This window comes from Micromesistius poutassou (genome assembly GCF_964030765.1).
Source record: "Micromesistius poutassou genome assembly, chromosome: 2".
Taxonomy (NCBI): domain Eukaryota; kingdom Metazoa; phylum Chordata; class Actinopteri; order Gadiformes; family Gadidae; genus Micromesistius; species Micromesistius poutassou.
The window spans coordinates 14137211-14155344 of NC_140272.1; the positions used below are offsets into that span (position 1 = coordinate 14137211).

At 44.6% G+C, this 18134-nt stretch overlaps 1 protein-coding gene across 3 annotated transcripts in view; it reads right to left on the bottom strand.

The window, feature by feature from the left end:
- asic1b (acid-sensing (proton-gated) ion channel 1b) overlaps positions 1-18134 on the bottom strand; it is a gene marked incomplete at its 5' end in the record, with an annotated part of 159771 nt that overhangs the window by 22296 nt on the left and 119341 nt on the right. For 2 of the 3 annotated variants that reach the window (XM_084464509.1, XM_084464507.1), the window contains 2 exons: positions 6718-6845; positions 9674-9824. In XM_084464509.1, the coding sequence (XP_084320635.1) occupies positions 6718-6845; positions 9674-9824 (279 nt within the window). Of the gene's footprint in view, positions 1-6717; positions 6846-9673; positions 9825-15037; positions 15653-18134 lie in introns of those variants that run through there. The other variant, XM_084464508.1, reaches the window with a different exon arrangement.

The following is an 18134-nucleotide window of genomic DNA, read 5'->3' on the forward strand; positions in this document are numbered from 1 at the left end:
GGGATGCAAGGGCTGCCTTGGCATGTTCCAGCCCGAGGCAGTGGATGCAAACAGAGTGGCTATCCGCTCCCGACATTTTGTTCCCGCAAACAGACTTTGTCAGAGGCTTCCCTGAGCCCTCAGTTAGGGTAGGTACTGACTCCGACTGCATGTTCTCCGTATATGAACAGTCGCTGTTTGGTAACAGGCCAACTAGAACAAATGGGTGCAAACTAGTATGGGTACTAGCAGCTACTGTGTCTACAGTCTCTTTCTCTCTTCAGGGGCTTGAAGTAGCGATAGGCTAGCTCTCGGCGACCGAAGGGTTAGCTCACTCTTTGGGCAGTTTGCTATGCCATCTACAATTTCCTTCTGTGAGAGGTGCTTCTAGGAGCGAGAAGAGGTTAAAGACTGAAGAGATGACGTGACGACGGGACTTATGTAGTAGGAGGGAGTCCCTCCCCTGCAAGCAGACTTCACGTCTGTTGGCCAGTCACGACTGGCGTAGTGTAAAATTGCTTCTGGGAGACAGCGCGAGGGGCGTGTCCCATATTGAGATACAGAGCGAATGTTGAAAGAAAACCATTAACAGGTTATTTCCATCCTCTCCAAGTAGCTTTGTGGGCGGTTCTATGGCGCTGTTGCTATTATGATGGCAAGATAAATGAGCTTTGCGCCCGACGCAAATCTAAAATGGGTTGGTCTGAAACCTGTAGGTGTGTTTTGGGCGTAACGTGCAATAAACCAATGAGAATGCCATCTCCCATCCCCTTTAAGAGCCAGCGCATTTGACTTGACGAGTTGATATTTTGACAGTGCGTTTGCATTCTCTGCTGAGACAGATGCATACCGTTGTTGGGCGAGAAACTGTGCTGCTGCTGGCAGAGGCAGTCTTGGCGCTGGTAATCCTCACCATCTTGCTGTTCACGGCAGGCTCAATCAATCTCCAAAATGCCAGGAAATGTGAGTAGGACGCAAACCTGGTGTACGGCAACATTAGTGACATTAAAATGCCTACTACAGACCCAGGTGTTTTAGGTAGGGTTGAAGTCTTCTCTCTGGATCTTCCCCATCCACTCAGCCCATACCGCGGGATCAACAGGGACTGAAGGAAACTTTATTTCCCTATTGTATCGCAAATTTGTGCATTTTGGCACACAACAATGGAGCGCTGAATTTCGTACCTTTTGGTAAGCAAGTCGCCGTTCTTCAACTGTAAATACACTCATTGTACACGTATGAAAAACTACAAAACAAACTTGCCGTCCTAGTTGCTTCGCTTGTTGTTCGCTTCAGAAACGGCCAATCACAGGAGAGCCCGCCCTGCCTTGGTTCCCTCCCCCATAGTGCCAAAATTAAATTTGGGCGAGAGCAGAACATCATTCGCGAGAGGCTGTTTTAGGCGCGAGAGGCTGTTTTGTGCGACCAAAGTTATTTCCCCCTCTCGCTTGCAACGAGGTAATGCTCTCGAGGAGCTGTTTTCCTCGCTCGCGCGCAGAGATAATTTGCGCGCTCGCAGTTAATATCTACGCGTGTGAAATAATACAATATGCCCGAATGCATGTTTTATCACATTAGTGCTTTATGGCACTAATGTGTTGCCATAAAATAATAGGCCTAATTCACACATGGAATAGCGTTTTCTTCTACAACTTCAGAAACACTGAGTCGTCATGTAAATTGCGGCAAAGACAACTTAACACATATGATATGCGGACGTGGTCCTGCGGCTGCAACTGTGGGTCTATTTAATAATATGATCATTATAATTAGGTGCCAAGCACAAAGTGTGCGAAGGCAACCTATTGTAATTCTCAATGTTTTTATTCCGACGTGTATGACTTACACAGACTACACCGATTGCACGCTTTTTATGAAACTTACTAGACCTATAGAGGTTGACCCAAAACTAGCAGACAGCAAATATTACACTGATTGGCCCAAAGGTGGCACTATACCAACTGTCCAAAAATCCAAACTTTGCACAAGCATATCTCGTAACCGGTTTGACCTACACCCATGAAACTTTGCTCACACATGCATATCCACATGCTGAATAAATATGCCTCAAGAACCTATGACTTCCGGTTCCCAGATTTTCCGCCATTTTGAATTTAGTTAAAAACAGTAAATTGCCTAATGATCCCAGGTGTTTTGACTTTGACAAAAATCCTTGAGCCCATATCATCTCTGGCCCATTATATTCAATCTGACCTAAAGATTAGTCTGTAGAATAAAGTTTAAAGCACCCATGAGCCATTGAGTTCTAAAACGGGCGTGGTTTAAACGCCCAAGATCCTTGATTAGGTTCTGAAAACCGAGAGTTTTAATAAAACACATTGGCCTTAATTCATCAGAAGTCAAGGTGTGGCCACAGCGTCTGAGAACAATGTGAACTCATCATCAGACGATATCAAATAAAGTCCCTCAAGAGTATATGTTATATTGTTTATTTGGCAAAAACACATCAGAACTTTGTGGACAGATGACAAAGCAAATGGACTTAAAGGTCCCATGGCATGAAATTTTCACTTTATGAGGTTTTCTAACATTAATATGAGTTCCCCTAGCCTGCCTATGGGCCCCCAGTAGCTTAAAAAATTGCATTAGGTGTAAAACAAGCAGTAGGTATCTTGCTCCGTCTTTGAAAAAATGAACGCTCAAATGCGCCGATTTGGGACCTGGCCCCATATGTCGTCATATGGGGCCAGGTTACCTCCCCTTTCTCTGCTTGACCCGCCCAGAGAATTTTGCCCGCTAATGAGACAATGAGCTAGGACCGTGCGAGCGCCACATGTGTGTGTGTGAATACACACACTGTAATGCAAGTGTTCTTTGTTATTTGGATAACCGTTCTGCTGTTGGTGTTATGGCGCATAACAAGCAACTAGGGGTGTGAACGGGTACACGTGTACACGTGTAACCGGTCAATCAAAATTAACAATCAAACAATCAAACAATCAAAATTAACACATACTATTTATTTAGAGATTAATAAAGCTACAAATGTTCCACTTTGACAACGTTAATGTGCATGCGAATGCTTGAGGAGGAACCACGCAACCGTCTGAGGTGAATCCATGAACTAAGACGCACAATAATTGAGGTGGTGGTCCAGGGACGTGCACAGGAGTTTTGAGGGGCAGGTGCCGAATTGTCGAATTGTTGACGGGGGGGGGGGGGGGGGTTGGATCGCGGACGAGCGCTATTGTTAACGGGGGGTTGGATCGCGGACGAGCGCTATTGCAGGCGCGATTGTTGACGGGGGGGGCGTTCGATCGCGGACGAGCACTATTGCGGGTGCGATTGTTAAAGAACACTCAGAGGGCACTTTTTAATACGAGGCAAAAAGGGCAGGGGCTCAAGCACCCCTATGGCCCTATGTGTGCACATGCCTGTGGTGGTCCATTGGTCATATAGCGCGACTGCGGTTCACTTAAAAAAAAATAGGTTAACCGTGTACACAAATAAAAAGGGGTCGTGTAACCGTTTACAATTTTTTGTAACCGTTCACACCCCTACACGCAACACAATAACGCAAGCTTGCATAAAGCTCCCATTTGGTGAAAAAACTAGATTGCGTTGGGTTCTCTGAGGTCTCTGGTATTTCCATAACGAGATTCGTAGTGGGGGTTATCTCGGCCATGGTTGAGAAAAACGGCACGTTTGTGGAGAGCTCATTGTGGGACTGGCTCGTAGTAGCTGTAATTCTGCACCAAGGCTGAATTTCTTGAACGTCTTCAAATACTGTATTAGGGGCCCACTAACACCTATATATAAGCATCCATAAAGTAGCATGCCATGGGATCTTTAAGTTAAGACAACCACACCAAGCTATGTGTTAAGCAATCACACTGCACACATAACCTTTGGGAATTGGGCACTGTGGCAGCAGTTTGGAATAAAGTGATCACTCCTTTAAATGTTGTTGCTGTTTGACACTGGGCTTCAAGCAATGTCTGTGTGTTTTTCCAGCACTTTTACAAAAGGTTGGGTCCTGCACACATCACTTTAAGGGTGGGAGAGTAATTCACAAATACCTTGACTGTGTCCATCAGTTCCTCATTCTCTGTGAAAAGCCGGTTTAACTCAAAAAAATTCAAAATACCGCCTTTTTTTTAATCCTGTTGGGCTTCTGCATGTGACTGCATTCATCTAATTTTTCATAAAATATTTGACTAGCAGTCGTATATCGTTGCCTGACAAGTGGGCGTCGCAACAGCCCGCTTTAACCAATTTTATTAATAATTGTATTTGTGTAAATGGAATGGTAAAAATGTGTAGCACAGCCTAATACAGAAATAATAACATATTTCCTATTAATTGATATGATGTGCACATCAGAAATACAGACCCACCCCAGGTCAAGGTGTGGCCGCTGCCATACCTTGCCACACCTAATTGGCGCCCCTGCAATAAAAGCAAATGAATGCATTCTAACACACATTCCATCTCTATCAATATCAATTGATCTGAATCAAGGTTTATCCCACCACTACGTCCTCTGTTCTACAGACGAACGCCCGTGGTGTAGCGCCATCTCTTCACAGTCGAATCCTTGGCTTGTCCCTCCTCACACTAAACAGTCCTCCACTGTCAACAGCTGCCTCAGCAGGAATGGTAATTTCTTCAAGCACCACATCCGCTGCTCTCGCTCAGATCCCGACGGCTCTCTGCAGCTCTACAGCAATGCCACGGATTACCAATGCACTGTGGTTCTGGCATTGTGGCTCTAGTGGTGGGGGGTATCAAGTGAAACCATGATGGTGACTCTTTGTGAAAGCCTTTGACTCCATTAGCCTAGGATCTAGCCACCCTGACAGAGTAGGCGTTAGAACTGACGTTAATCTCAGCCTCTTCTATTCATTTGCACTATAAGTCACCATGCGACTTGGCCAGAACATCTGATACAGAGCAAGTTAAACCATGCAGCGTCCTGAAGAAACTCAACTTCTCATTGGCTGCCAACATCATCACCAACATAAATGGAGACTTAGCTCAGACGTGACACAGGTAAAGTTTATTGTTGTATTTACATCCATGGGTTTATTCAGTAAACTGGTATATCCTTTTTTTAATAGAGCTTAGCCATTGTTGTTCTCAAACTGTCCGAGCGTACTGCCTGTTATGATCATGCGTGGTGATAATTATGCTGTTTTGACAAAGTTAATCAATGCCGTGTCCCAGACTTTTTTTTTATTATTGAAAGGCAGGCTCTGTGAGATTAACCTGATGTTATCCACACCCAGAGACAACAGTCAGCTGGGATTGATCATTTCCAGCACTGATGACATAGACACACATAAACACCAGCTTGGTCCCACAAGGGTGACCATGTTCTGTGCTGTGTTCCGATATCCATACTTCCATGAGTACACTTAAACATAGTACACTATCCGCTCTCACTGAGTGCGCTGATATTCAGATGTCAGTGTCGTTCCAAATTGAATACTCTGTGGTGCACTAACTGGAAATTACGATCGCGACTGCCGCCGCGGCTCCTCCCCCGCAATAAACATCCCGCTTTGAACGGTGAACTCTTTACGCATAGTTGCTTTAAAAAGCTATGAAAGCTATAAAAGCTACAAAATCACTCCATTAATGCAGGCTATGTGGAAAATGCGCCGACGTTGGCTCAGCCAGGCTCCGCCTCTTCCGCTACATAGCTAAGATGGCTGCCGTTGAGTACGAAAAGTGTGCATCAATTCACACTCTGCGGTTTGACCGTTTTGAATACACCATATTGGAACACAGTGTTGGTCTGCTTTGAAGATGCTAGCAAAACCAGAACAACTAGTTCAGCCTGTTAAATAATCTTTGCCTGTGCAGCAAAATAGCTTGAGGCCATTCATCCAGGACCACAATAGATCAGCAACACTAAGCACCATTAATCAGACTACTGCCAGAGTAAAAAATGTTCATTAATAACCCCTGTCTGTGACACTGATATTACCATGACAACATGGCAAAGCTGGTCAGCAAAAAGAGTAACTCTGGTAGGCCTACATTGGGATCAACCCGTTTTCTTTTCAGACTTTGTTGGCAAAGACAAAGGTTTCAGTTTCTGGACCAAAAGTGACAAAATAAACAACATAAAATGACACAAAACCAAGTCATTACAAGGGTTCCGATTGGAGTTGCCATTGAAAGAGGCATTTGGCCTTTCCTGATTGCCCACTTACCATTGTGACCTTGATGGAGGAAGATGGGTTGATGGATGGGTGGTCAGTGAGATGTAGTGGAATGGGAGCCTTACTAGTATTACTACAAGTCTGCAATCTGCACCATTCAATAAATATGTCTCTGGCTTTGTTTCATTTTTACTGCAGCAACATGACTCAGCAAACTAAACAGTTCAGAAACCAAATACGTGCCTGAAGAAGGTCTGACATTGACAATTATATGTACATGGAGCATAAACCTCCCAGGAGTAGCAGGAATATTATACTGATGTTGGAGCATCAATCAAAAGAGAGGAACTAACTAAATAATTTGCAATGAGGAACCCTGAACCAAACCAAAACTTGAACAACTAGTTTGAAGAAATGTGTATTTTCCTACTAACTTTATTTGACTAGTTTTATTTACTGAATTATTTACTTTTGTATGATCTTCTTCTTTCAAAATGAAATTCTTGCGGAACCTGACTATGACAGCAGTAATTTACAGTGTAGTTTAGAATTGACAATCAGGCTTCATGTATCCTAAAATAAGTCATGTGTGAGAATGGAGACCTACCCGTTGTTCCTGACAGGAGACAAAGGTCTGGAAGCCGGGCGCCACCCCGAAGCCCAGCTGGTCAATGAAAGGAGGCTCATCCTGGGTGTGGATCTGAACTTTGATACCGGCCTCAAATGATGTTTCGTCTGTGGAGAGAGACCAGAGAGACAAGGGCTGCAGCAGGAGACAGCAGACAAACCCTGCACATATCCACACACGTGTGCATGCATATAGACCACATCCATGAACCGTAAATGTGTTATTACCTACAAAATAAATTACATATTGTGGGTGGAATATCATTTCATGGTAAATGACATGAGAAATCAGGCTTATGGCTTATATCAGGATTATGTTAGGTCCACACAATGTTTACAAAATGAGAACATCCACATATCTGAAGGAGTCCTACACTGTCGTAAGGAGCTGGTATGACCCAGCTGAGGGAGTAATTCAACCCCCTGTTGAAGTGCCATTTTGCCGCCAGGAGATTTATTTACCATGGGGGTGAAATCAGAGGAAAGGGAGAAATGTATGAACAAATTATAAAAAGGAATTAAAGGGAAAATCAATGGCACTGACAGTTTGACTGCAGCACTGTGGCTCTATGGATTTGACGGCCCATGTGGCAGATGGGCCTCCTTGATACTGAGATCAGCACACATCACAAAAGAACATGCGGCTCTGGCCAAGGGCTTCAACGAGAACCCACATTATTTTTATCACGTTTGTGGGGATCGCCAAACTGCTTATCGTGCCAGCAATGCCGCGGCTGGCTCCGAGCGATTGTCTTTGAGGAGGCAGGGTCATATGTAATGTCTGTTCTTGTCTCTGAGCATCTTCCAGGTCGTCACACTCTATCTCTGACTATGACTCACATTCGTGTCTTGGTTGATTTATTTTTCCTTCGGTCTGCCTTCCTCCCTCACCCTGTATCCCTTCTTCCTTCCTTCTTCCTCCCTCCTTCCCTCCCTCATATCCCTTCTTCCTTCCTTCCCTCCCTCCTTTGCCTTAAGGGGTTGCAGTGTGACGGTGTGGTGTCGGTCACAAAGCTTTTAATGGCTATTCCAGGAAGAGACCTTCCATTCCTTTGATTACCTCATATACATAACTACCACTCAAGAGCCACTTAGATGGGCTGAGGCCTCCTTTATGTCATGGTCCATCTGTCAGTGTTATAAAGTTAGAATGATATTTGTCCCTAACCTTGAGTCAAATGGATCATCGAACAGAAATACACTTGCCATTCTAGGATGTTGCCAGCCAGTGACGCCTGAAAATTAATGATGGTGGTCTGAGAGGGGCCTGGTATTCCAATGGCCTTATTAATACTGATCACTCTGTACACTGCTGTGTTATTTAGAAACCTAATCTAGAGTAATTGGCTGCAGAATAAAAGCCTGTCTAACATGAACCCAGCAATATTAATCTTTTCTCTGTATCTCCATTCTAATTTTACAAAGGTAGTGCAACCAAGCAGTGCAGCCAAACAGACACACTCTGGAGAACCTTCTCTCTTTGTTGCTTTGGTTTGCCACCATTTCTTCCTCCATTTTACATCTAATGATATACAGTTGAATGGCCTTTCAAAACGGGCCAGCACTGGCAAGAAAAAATAGCTTTACTCAGGCCATTAAAAAATACGAACATGTAGATATTAATTTTACTGAGTGTGTGTATGTGTTTGTATTAGCTTGTGTGTGTATGTGTGTGTGTGTGTGTGCGTAAGAGAAAATGAGTGTGTGTGTGTGTGTGTGTGTGTGTGTGTGTGTGCACTTGTGTGTGTTTATGTGCTCTCACGTCAATATTGACCAAATTGTTTGTAGGTAGATTACAACGGTATATTATGCATCTGCGTCAGACCTGTGTAGTTCCACAGTTTATCTTTTATTTCATTGTAAATCCCAAACATAAACAAATGATTTCAAAGACACATTTACTGATCTGAGAAAGCACAAGCAAAGTCAAGTGGTATCCAGTAGGATTAGGAGTAAGAAGAAGTGTTAGGAGGGTCCACCAAGAACAGAAAACCCATTCCATTCTCAGTGGAGATTCATTATTTGATTGATGAGGAAACTAAAGCACACAGACCACAGTTTAATATGAGAACAAAACATTTCAAATGTATCAAAGTCAATATCCATTCGTCATGACATTAAATTGTTGCTAATATATAGTGGACGTGACGTGGGTTTCAAAAGGGCAAAGTGAGTATTTTCTGCATTTCTGGCTTGCTCACATTTTACAATAATGATAAAAGGTATGATAGGATCTCTTGTAGCTCATGTATTGTACATACATTTACATATTTGCAGATTTGTATCCCGCTAATGATGTGCCAATTTAGGAGTTCAATGATAAGAAAATACAGTGAATAAAAGCCTCATCCAGTACCAACAAAGCTGATTTCTTGAACTTTGACAGTCACACTTTGTGGAGATTCAAGCCAATTTGCGAGTAACTTGGCTGGCAGTCAGGTAAGGTTGGTATACACATAATTGCTTATTGCATGGTCCACTCAGCAAATCAAATCTAAGTCTATCGGGTTGGCTGTTTCAAAAAGTAGTTTTTTTATGTTTCTGTTTCAAAATGAAAAGCATGCAGCATTGATATAAAAAATATGCAAAACCATTTTGCTACCTGGTTATAAGTCATTTGGCTTCTGCTTTTTTGACAAGATAATAATGGGACATAACCTTGTGGAAGGGTAAGGGGAAGGCACTATGTCAATATTCAACTCAATGAGCAAAAAAGAAATACTTCAATATTTGTTTGTATTCTTTTTTTTTAAGCTGCATGCGGTAAATAAACAGTTCACTTACTTTGATGAGTTACATTGCCACTAGGGATGCTAGAAAGGGATAATCACGTTGACTTCAAAGAGACCGGTGCATTATGCAAGCCTGCTTCTTGAGTCCTATCATTTAACCTCAAATGGAAAATGAAAGCGTAAGCAATGCATTGTGGGCCTTACCGGTCTCTCCCCAGACTGGCAGATACTCATCCTGTTGGATGTCCAGCATCAGCTCCAAGCCATTTCCCATTCCACCCTTCATCGTCACCATTAGAGGGCGGCCATCCTGGCCTGAATTGAAGGTGTAGCATTTCCCGTAGCGTGTGAATATCTGGAATATAGCAAAAACATGAAGAGACACATTAAAGGGGTATTCAATAATACATGCTTTTTACAATTTCTAATGAATAACTCATACTGTCACATCAATATAATTTTTTAGCACGGTATACCAACTTTATATATTTATATTAACATCTCATCATCACCTCTGCCTGTCAATGTTAAGCATTAGACCTTCTTGTTTTTCGAAAATGGTTGATAACGGTTAAGAAAAGGAAAAATAACAAAAAACGATGCCAGCAACTAAAGTAAGTATATCTATCATGTCGCTATGGTTATTTTCTGGGGAAAACAGGCCTTTGTTCATCAAAAAAGTGCCATGACAGAAGGGGAACAGTGCTAATGGTCTTTTGAAAGACTTCTATAAATCGGAGAGACGGTCATTATTCCTGATGTAACCTTTTACTTACACAAGGGGAACCACACAGTTGTTCAGCCATAAACAGTGACTGTCCCCATTGACATCCCTTGGTGAGCTCCTGTCCTATTAGAGGGTTCACCATGTCGCTGACAATAGTGAGTAGCTATTAGGAACAACATGCCTATGAGACTGAATGACCTATGGGCACATTACAAGAACAACAACATATGATTGGCTATGAACTAATGGAAATGTAATCAAATCTAGGATCAGAGAATTGTTTGCAGTGGACAAAGCCAAAAATCTTCCTCTTCCTTTGTGTCCATGCCTGTCGACCTTGGACTGGATGAGAAAAACAGCTTAAGTATCTTGCTTAGAAAGGGCAGGCTTAATGGTGCACAATGTATTTACCAAATCAATGAATACATACATCTCATTAACTATGACGTAGGGAGAAATTAAATGTTCTAGCTGAAAGAGCAAGGGGAGGACAAGGTAACCAGTATGTATGAAGAAACAGAGTTTAATAGTTGAATAGGTCACTTCATTATATTAAAGCAGAGCTATTTGTTGAGCTGATTCGTGCAGTTATTTATTTCTGGATGCAATGTCAATACTTTTGAGTGCAGAAGGATGTTTTCGGGTTAACTGATGACTCCATCCTTTGCAGTTTGTGACAAATGAAAAAGTCACACAATAGGGAAATGGACAGGGAGAGACAAATCAATGGAATGCAACACAATAGAAAGTGAGTGGTTTTGTGGCACATTCATGGCAGACTGAAGCATACAGGCCAAAGGGCAAATGGGATATTCTAAGCTTTTGTGATACATTGCACATTATTTTAGGTCGCCAGCAATTTTTAACTCAGTTAACTCCATCTCTGAATCTACTGAGTAGGACTCAAGAGAAAAAAAGATTAGGTTCACTTAAGAACAGGCTATTATCATAAAATCTTTTAAATAAGATTTTCTAAGAAATTCTTGATTAGCTGAGCGCATCGAATCCTTACAAACCATTCTCTTTTCAGACTTTTCAGACGAGAAGGTGTGTCTGTCTGTGTATGAGCGTGGGTGGGTGTTAATGTGTGTGTTAAGATGTTTACGGACATACCTCCCGATAGCCTATGCACATGCCAACGGCTGCGTTTTGAAAGCGCGGAGATTGATTAAATGGTATGAATGTAGGGGGGAGGAGGGAGGAGATTGTCGTTAACGTTGCTGTGGTAACCAGTAGCTTGTGCTGAACGACACAGACTGGGAGCGGGGAATCGGCCGGTGACCTTGGGGCGCTCTGGATTTCCTTTGTGGCTTTGCGTTGACGGCAGTGCCTGGTAGCCATTATTTGGGTTCTGAAGATCTTAACGCGCACGCCACTCTCTTCATTATGTGGCGTTAAATCGAACATTGCTAGATCTATTCTGCCACGACACAACTGTCTCTTCATAGCCCTTCTCGTGCAAGGACCCGCTTGCACAGCTCACGTCACTCACACACAGACATATGCGCACACACACAACATGACAGACGGATACACACACACACACACACACACACATGAAGTCACACATTCACCCCACACACACACACACACACACACACACACACATACACATACACACACACTTACACACACACACACACACACACACACACACACCACCACCACCACCAACATACACAGGAGTTGAGTAAATGGGAAAAAATAATGATTACCATTCCTTCCAAACAAAGACATAAGAGGTGGGAAGATTATGTGTGCCTCATTTTGGATTCAACACATTTAACTCAACTTTGCAGTTTTAATGAAAAGGTGACAAAAAAACAGCACTGGAGTTGTATCTGCTTCCTCTACTCTCCTGCAGTAGTAGTAAGCCATCTACAACTACCACTATATAAATGTCCACACCTTTAAACAGAGAAACGATCCCTCAAAGAAGTCACGCACAGATCACACAGAGCAGGGATTCAGACATCACCTTTGGCCGCTGTCACACAGTACCGAGATGTCACTGTCTATCTGAGATGAATAATTCACCCAGGGACAGCCAGAGAATGTAGAGCCTGCCTTGGGCTATCTTTCACATGACGACGTGACAAGAGTTCACAAGCTGCTCCATGAAAACGGGGCCAGGAAAACACACACTCTCGCTCGCTCGTTCGATGAAGTCTGAGATCAGAGGGGGGAGAACCACCGTGTCCGGATGTTTCAAAGCGAGACGAGCGTGCACACAATGTTTACTCAGGTAATTTCCACAATTCTTCAAAGGCTAGATACTTTAAAGGGTAACTGCACACAAGTGTTGGTTGGCTGCCAACTAAAGCTTTCCACAAGTGCTCCTTGTTGATATTGCTGTAAGGGACCAAATAATTGTTTCACGGTACTTTTTTTTACTTGGGGTATTTTCTTTTATGTATTTGAAAGCAACAAATGAGGGTTGATTTTATCAACATTATTTATGCATGCACATTGAGGAGAGCATAGAGCTGAGGGCGAATGTCCTGTGTTAAAAAGGGATATATTCCCGTTAAGGAGATCCTTGATGCCACTCAATATGTGGTGCCACCTCTGATCAGCGGAGGTATTTCCGATTCCTCCCAATGCTGACAAATCTATTGTTCTTTGATGAAGACTCCCAACGGGAAGCAGTAAGACTGCCACCTCTCTTTTCTTTTACAGGCTAAAGGAAATATAACTGTGGTTCAATAAGCCAAACACCAGGGGGAAGAGCATAATCTTTTGTACCAAAATTGGTTGGGGCAACTGCAATCAACAGGCCTCCCAAGGGTGAACACCAGGAGGGAAACTGTCTTCAGTGTTGACTGTTGACTGGGATAAAGCGGAGTGAGGGGTTGGGTGGAGGAAGGGAGGAGATTGTCACCATTGGATCAAATTTACATAGAGAGAGAGAGGTCCTGCATATAAATGTCCATCTGTTGTTTGGTGAGGAATTGTTCAGCGGACAGGTGCTTGTTATGCCTCCCTGCCACAGTTCTCTGCTGTGAACAAACACCATTGGTTTAATTCACTCCAGCAGCTTTACCTCATCTAGCTGGAGGCCAGGCAAGTGGGTCACTCACACACACACACACACACATACACACACACACACACACAGGCCAAAACACTGTGCCATGTTTTTTGCTTTGAAGTGGTAACACTAACAGCTTCATGGTTCTGGCCAATACTTTCCGGCAAATATGCCAAGACACGCTACGGAAAATTCTCCGTAAACATTGTTGCTGCAAAGATGTTCAAGAAGTGTTCAACATTCGTCATGCTTTATCAAAGAATAATCTTTCTGTATTACGGTTTCAATATTGGCTGCCTGATTTGTGCATTTGCCAAGGTGATTTGTGAGGGTCAAATTATTCCGTTTGAAAAAGAGAGATACACAACAAACAACATATAACGTAAGCAGTGCTTAGACATACTTTCCAGAATTTGTCCAAAACAAATGTCAGCAGTTACTGTGACTATTCTGGGCTGTACTAAACGTATCTGTAGATCTGTACGAGACAGACATAGCTACAGGGACTACAAGGTTGCTGTAGGCCCTTTCCACAGGTGTCATGGAAGGAAAAACACAGGCGGGTGTATTATTATCTACTATGCCTCAGTAAATATAGGAGCAGATCCATAGGAAGTGTTTCAGTGACACTTGTTGTTGCCCTACGATGACACCGCTATGAAAAGGGAAAATGACAAAGGTAAAGGTGGCTTAGCTCACCACAGTGCTACACAGCTACACTGTAGCTGTGTAGCACTAGCTGATGCTGACCTGTCACACTCACATAGCCATGGATATACAAGGGCCGCCTTATTATGAACCCCGACCAAAAATAACTGAATATACATAGTGCTGTCTAATGGTAGCAGTAATTAAACTTTCATGCTAGGATGTCAGGCTCAGCCAAATATACGCATCAATGCTTTGACTACTTAAACACTCCTTTTATGCCGTTGTCAAATCACCCTGGCCTGGGAGTAGGCTTGGGTCTTTTTCAAAATATAAAAAGCTTATAAAAAGGATTGAGCGATATGCACTGATCCCTTTATAGTCCTACTTTAATTATTGCTGCCTTTCCACCAGTATGATCCACTGAAACCGCGTCCCATTTCACCCTGCTTTGTGATCAGATATAATCAGTAGAGCTAGAGCTTTCCGACGAGGCCGGCACTTAAGGCTCTTCATCAGGGTGTCAGAGTGTGCCATAAAGCGCCGCTAAATGAATTTAAAGTCTTCATTAGGCACTGACTGGTCTCCAGAGACCATGGGGTTGTACAGACATTGATTTAGCTGTAATGGACGCGCGAAGAGGGCACTGTATGAACCAGGAGAGAGAGGCCAGGGTGGGTTACTCAACCGAGCCGGATGAAAGGACTAGTGCACTCATACCGATGCTGGCGGCATGAGCTTTATTTTTGCCCCTCTCTTTCGCGTTTGTATGTGTGAGTATGTTTGAGTGTGGATAGAGAATAACAAATAACGAGTGAGAGGAAAGAGAGAAAGAGAGGAAAGAGAGAAAGAGAGGAAAAGCGATTGAGAGAGAACACAGAAAGAAAGGAAATGAGAATAAGAGAGAGGGAGAGAATCTAGGAAGGAGCTTAAGGGCGATGATGCTAAACAGAAAATGTAACGGAAAAGAGCATTCAGCACAAAAGACGAAACACCAAATAAATACAGACGGCGCGTGTACACGCTCACCGCAGGGTGACGAGAGACCCAAAGCTGCAGGCTTCACCCTGTGACGGCCTGGATAAACCCAACTTTAACGCACTAGCCTCGCCTGAATGCCAACATCCAAAATAAAAAACTTTGCCGCTGTCCACACACTCACGGTGCTGAAATTACGCGGCCCGCAGAGCTCTCCTTGGTACCGGCAGTACAGCAGCATCTCCTCCAGCTGGTGTCCCAGGCGGTCGAGCAACTGCCTCATGGACGGCTGGGACTCCCGCGGCGGAGGGAGAAAGTGGTTGAAGTCCAGGATCCTGGCGAGGGGAGACCAGGGGGGCTCGGCGCCGCTCGGGCTTTCGCCCTCCCCGCTCCGCGGCGCCAGAGCTTCTCGCGCCGCGGCGGACACCTGCCAGTTCTTCCCCAGGAGCCCCAGCCACCTGCCCGCGCTGAATATGTCCGTCTTCTTCATCCGCCGCGGCAGCAGTAGGTTCTGGTTGCAGATGGTCACGGCAGGGAAAACGAGCCGCTTGGCGTAAACCATGTGCGCCTTGGTGTGCACGGGCGACGACAGCAGGTAGCGCACGCGGTTCGAGGACCAGGTGAAAAGGAGCGCGAGCGCGGCAAGGAAAGCCAGCAGCCAGGCGACCCTCCGCGGGTAGGAGCCGCTGAGGAAGACGTGCCTCAGACCGTGCAGCGTGGTGTATTTTAAAAAAAGCTTACCGGCTTCGGCGAGGGAGCCCGGTCTTGGGCTTGATCCAGTAGCGTCCCCCTGGCACATTTTCGCCGCAAAAACAGATTGCTAAAGGTGAAACCTTTAGCACCTTTACCGAACCTTTTACCGAACTAACAGCATGATCACAGTGAATTGGGGGAGGGGGTGGGGATGGGGGGGGGGGGGGGAGAGTCCAAGCGTCTCCCGGATGGTCGCCGCTGTCTCCTCGCTGGTTTATTTTGAAGGGAGAGGGCGCGAGTGGAGCGCACAGGGCGCGCGCTCGCCTCGCTCTTCGCGGGCTCTGAGAGAGCGCGTGGGGTGAGTGCTGCTGCTGCTGGTGACGGGGTTTTGTTAGTCGCAGAGCGGAGCGCTCCCTCCCGCAGCTTGCCCGGGGGGCGCCAAGTTATTCCAAATGATTTAGACCGCAGCCAGCCAGCTGCAGCGGTAGTTGGGTATGGTAGGCTACTACCCCGTGGAAGATTTCCTCCGGGCGCTGTGTTTTTTTAATCTTCCCCAAGCCGTTTTGAGTGACGAGGGGTGAAAACGGTTTAAACGATCGTTAAACACGAGTGTCTAAGACAAGTCAATCAATTTTTTTTTTTATTCTAGTTGTACTTTTTTCCTTTCACTCACTCACTCGTTCCCAGTCACACACCATTTAAGACTCATTCCTTGGGAGTATCGTCTGCTGCGTAGTTGACTGAAATCATCGCCTCCAGTGGCTTCAGACGATTTGTCTTCCTTTTCTGGCCTGTCACACGGATCTCCACACCCGCCCTACACACATACACAGACACTATATTCCCTCCCTAGCCCCACGATTTGCATTCTTCCTGGAAACTAAACGCTGTGTAGTCTACTTGTAGCTCCGATTGGAGGGTCTCTAATAGCAGCTGCACACCACAAATGCAGGTTGTTAAAGACGTAGCCTATATGCGTAACATTCCACAAGCCCAACACTTAAATGATCTCTATATATTATCCATACATAAACAACGCAAGTTGTTGTCTCCTAAATGCCATGTTAAAGCGTGCTAATAAAACGATGCAGTGCCTCCGGTAAACGAATGCAAATACAGCATCCGCACATCGTTAACACGTCCCTGGAGACAGCTGCGGCATAACTTATTTTAAATAGGTTCTGTAACCTCCAGCTGCACTGCTTTCTGGGTCATCCGGGAAATCGGCTTCCAACCGGATGAAAAAAAGAAACATGCCACCACCACATCAACCCCTTCAGGAGGTTGGTTAAGTGGAGATGTATGCCCTGTTGGCCATCATCATCAACATCATCATCCGCATAGCAGAGTTCTAGTCCTGAGTAACGCCTGGCTGTGGTCCGCTGGCTCATCCCTGCATACCATGCCCCCGCTCAGAGGCTCAGAGCTGCAGGTAGGCTTCCGTCTTCTACACTACACTTTGTGTGTTCTGCTTCTGCTTATGTGTGTGTGTGTGTGTGTGTGTGTGTGTGTGTGTGTGTGTGTGTGTGTGTGTGTGCATAATGTGAGTGAGGTAGAGGTTAGGGTTAGGGAGGGAACGAAATGGTTGGTGAATAAAGGGGTGGGCACCAATTGAGGACACCTTTGCTGTGTGTGTGTGTGTGTGTGTGTGTGTGTGTGTTTGTGTCTTTTTTTCCATAGGGAATCACAGTCGGCAGTGCAAATAGAGCATGGAAAATCATGCATGTGAAGCAGAAATTCTCCCCCCACGTCCCGCCCATCTCTGGTGGATACGACTCCCTCTACCCCATTCTGCTTTCCCATTTCCACGTGATCCCATGTATGATGCACCGGTTAAGCCCCATTAGGAGCACATCAGGAGTTACCGCAGGGATATTTACCAGGGCGTTGAGTCACTGTTTAGCCTTTGAACACCATGGTTCCTTTCTTTCGGGGCTGTTTGCCGGGAGGGGCGTCTGACCAGCGGCAGTGAGTCACCAGGCAGCGTGCAGAGCAGACCCCGTTGGGCGGACACGTTTTGACATGAGAGATCTGGCCGCTCATCTGACCTTTTCACTGTTTCCCTTTTGTAGAACATGTCTGGACATTTAGGGTTTGTGATGACATTCAATCCAATTAATTCAAACCAGTACACTCCTCTGGTCATGCCTCTGAAGAGCACGACTGCAAAGGCAGGAGTACAGAAATATACTTTTTGAAGGTATTACTTCTCCACTGGAGAGGAGCCTTATGTAGCAAATGTTTACATATAGGGTATAGAAAAAAACTGACATTAATGAAATATATTTGATATCATAGTTACCCATGTGGGTGGTGGAGACAAGGATATGTGAGATATGTTTGGACAATTGTGCAAAAGAATATAATATAAGATGTCTCCCATATACTTGTTGTATGTGGCCATGATAGATAACCTATATATAACTTTAAATCACAATAGTTCAATCCCTCTTAAAGGCTGCTGTGCTGAAAGCACGTTGTAGGCGGGAGCTCCAACAAGCTAATTTGTCCGGGCAATGGGATAATTATACTCAAACACAATCCCTCTGCAACTGCTACAATTAAATGAAATAAACCGCTATGTGGTG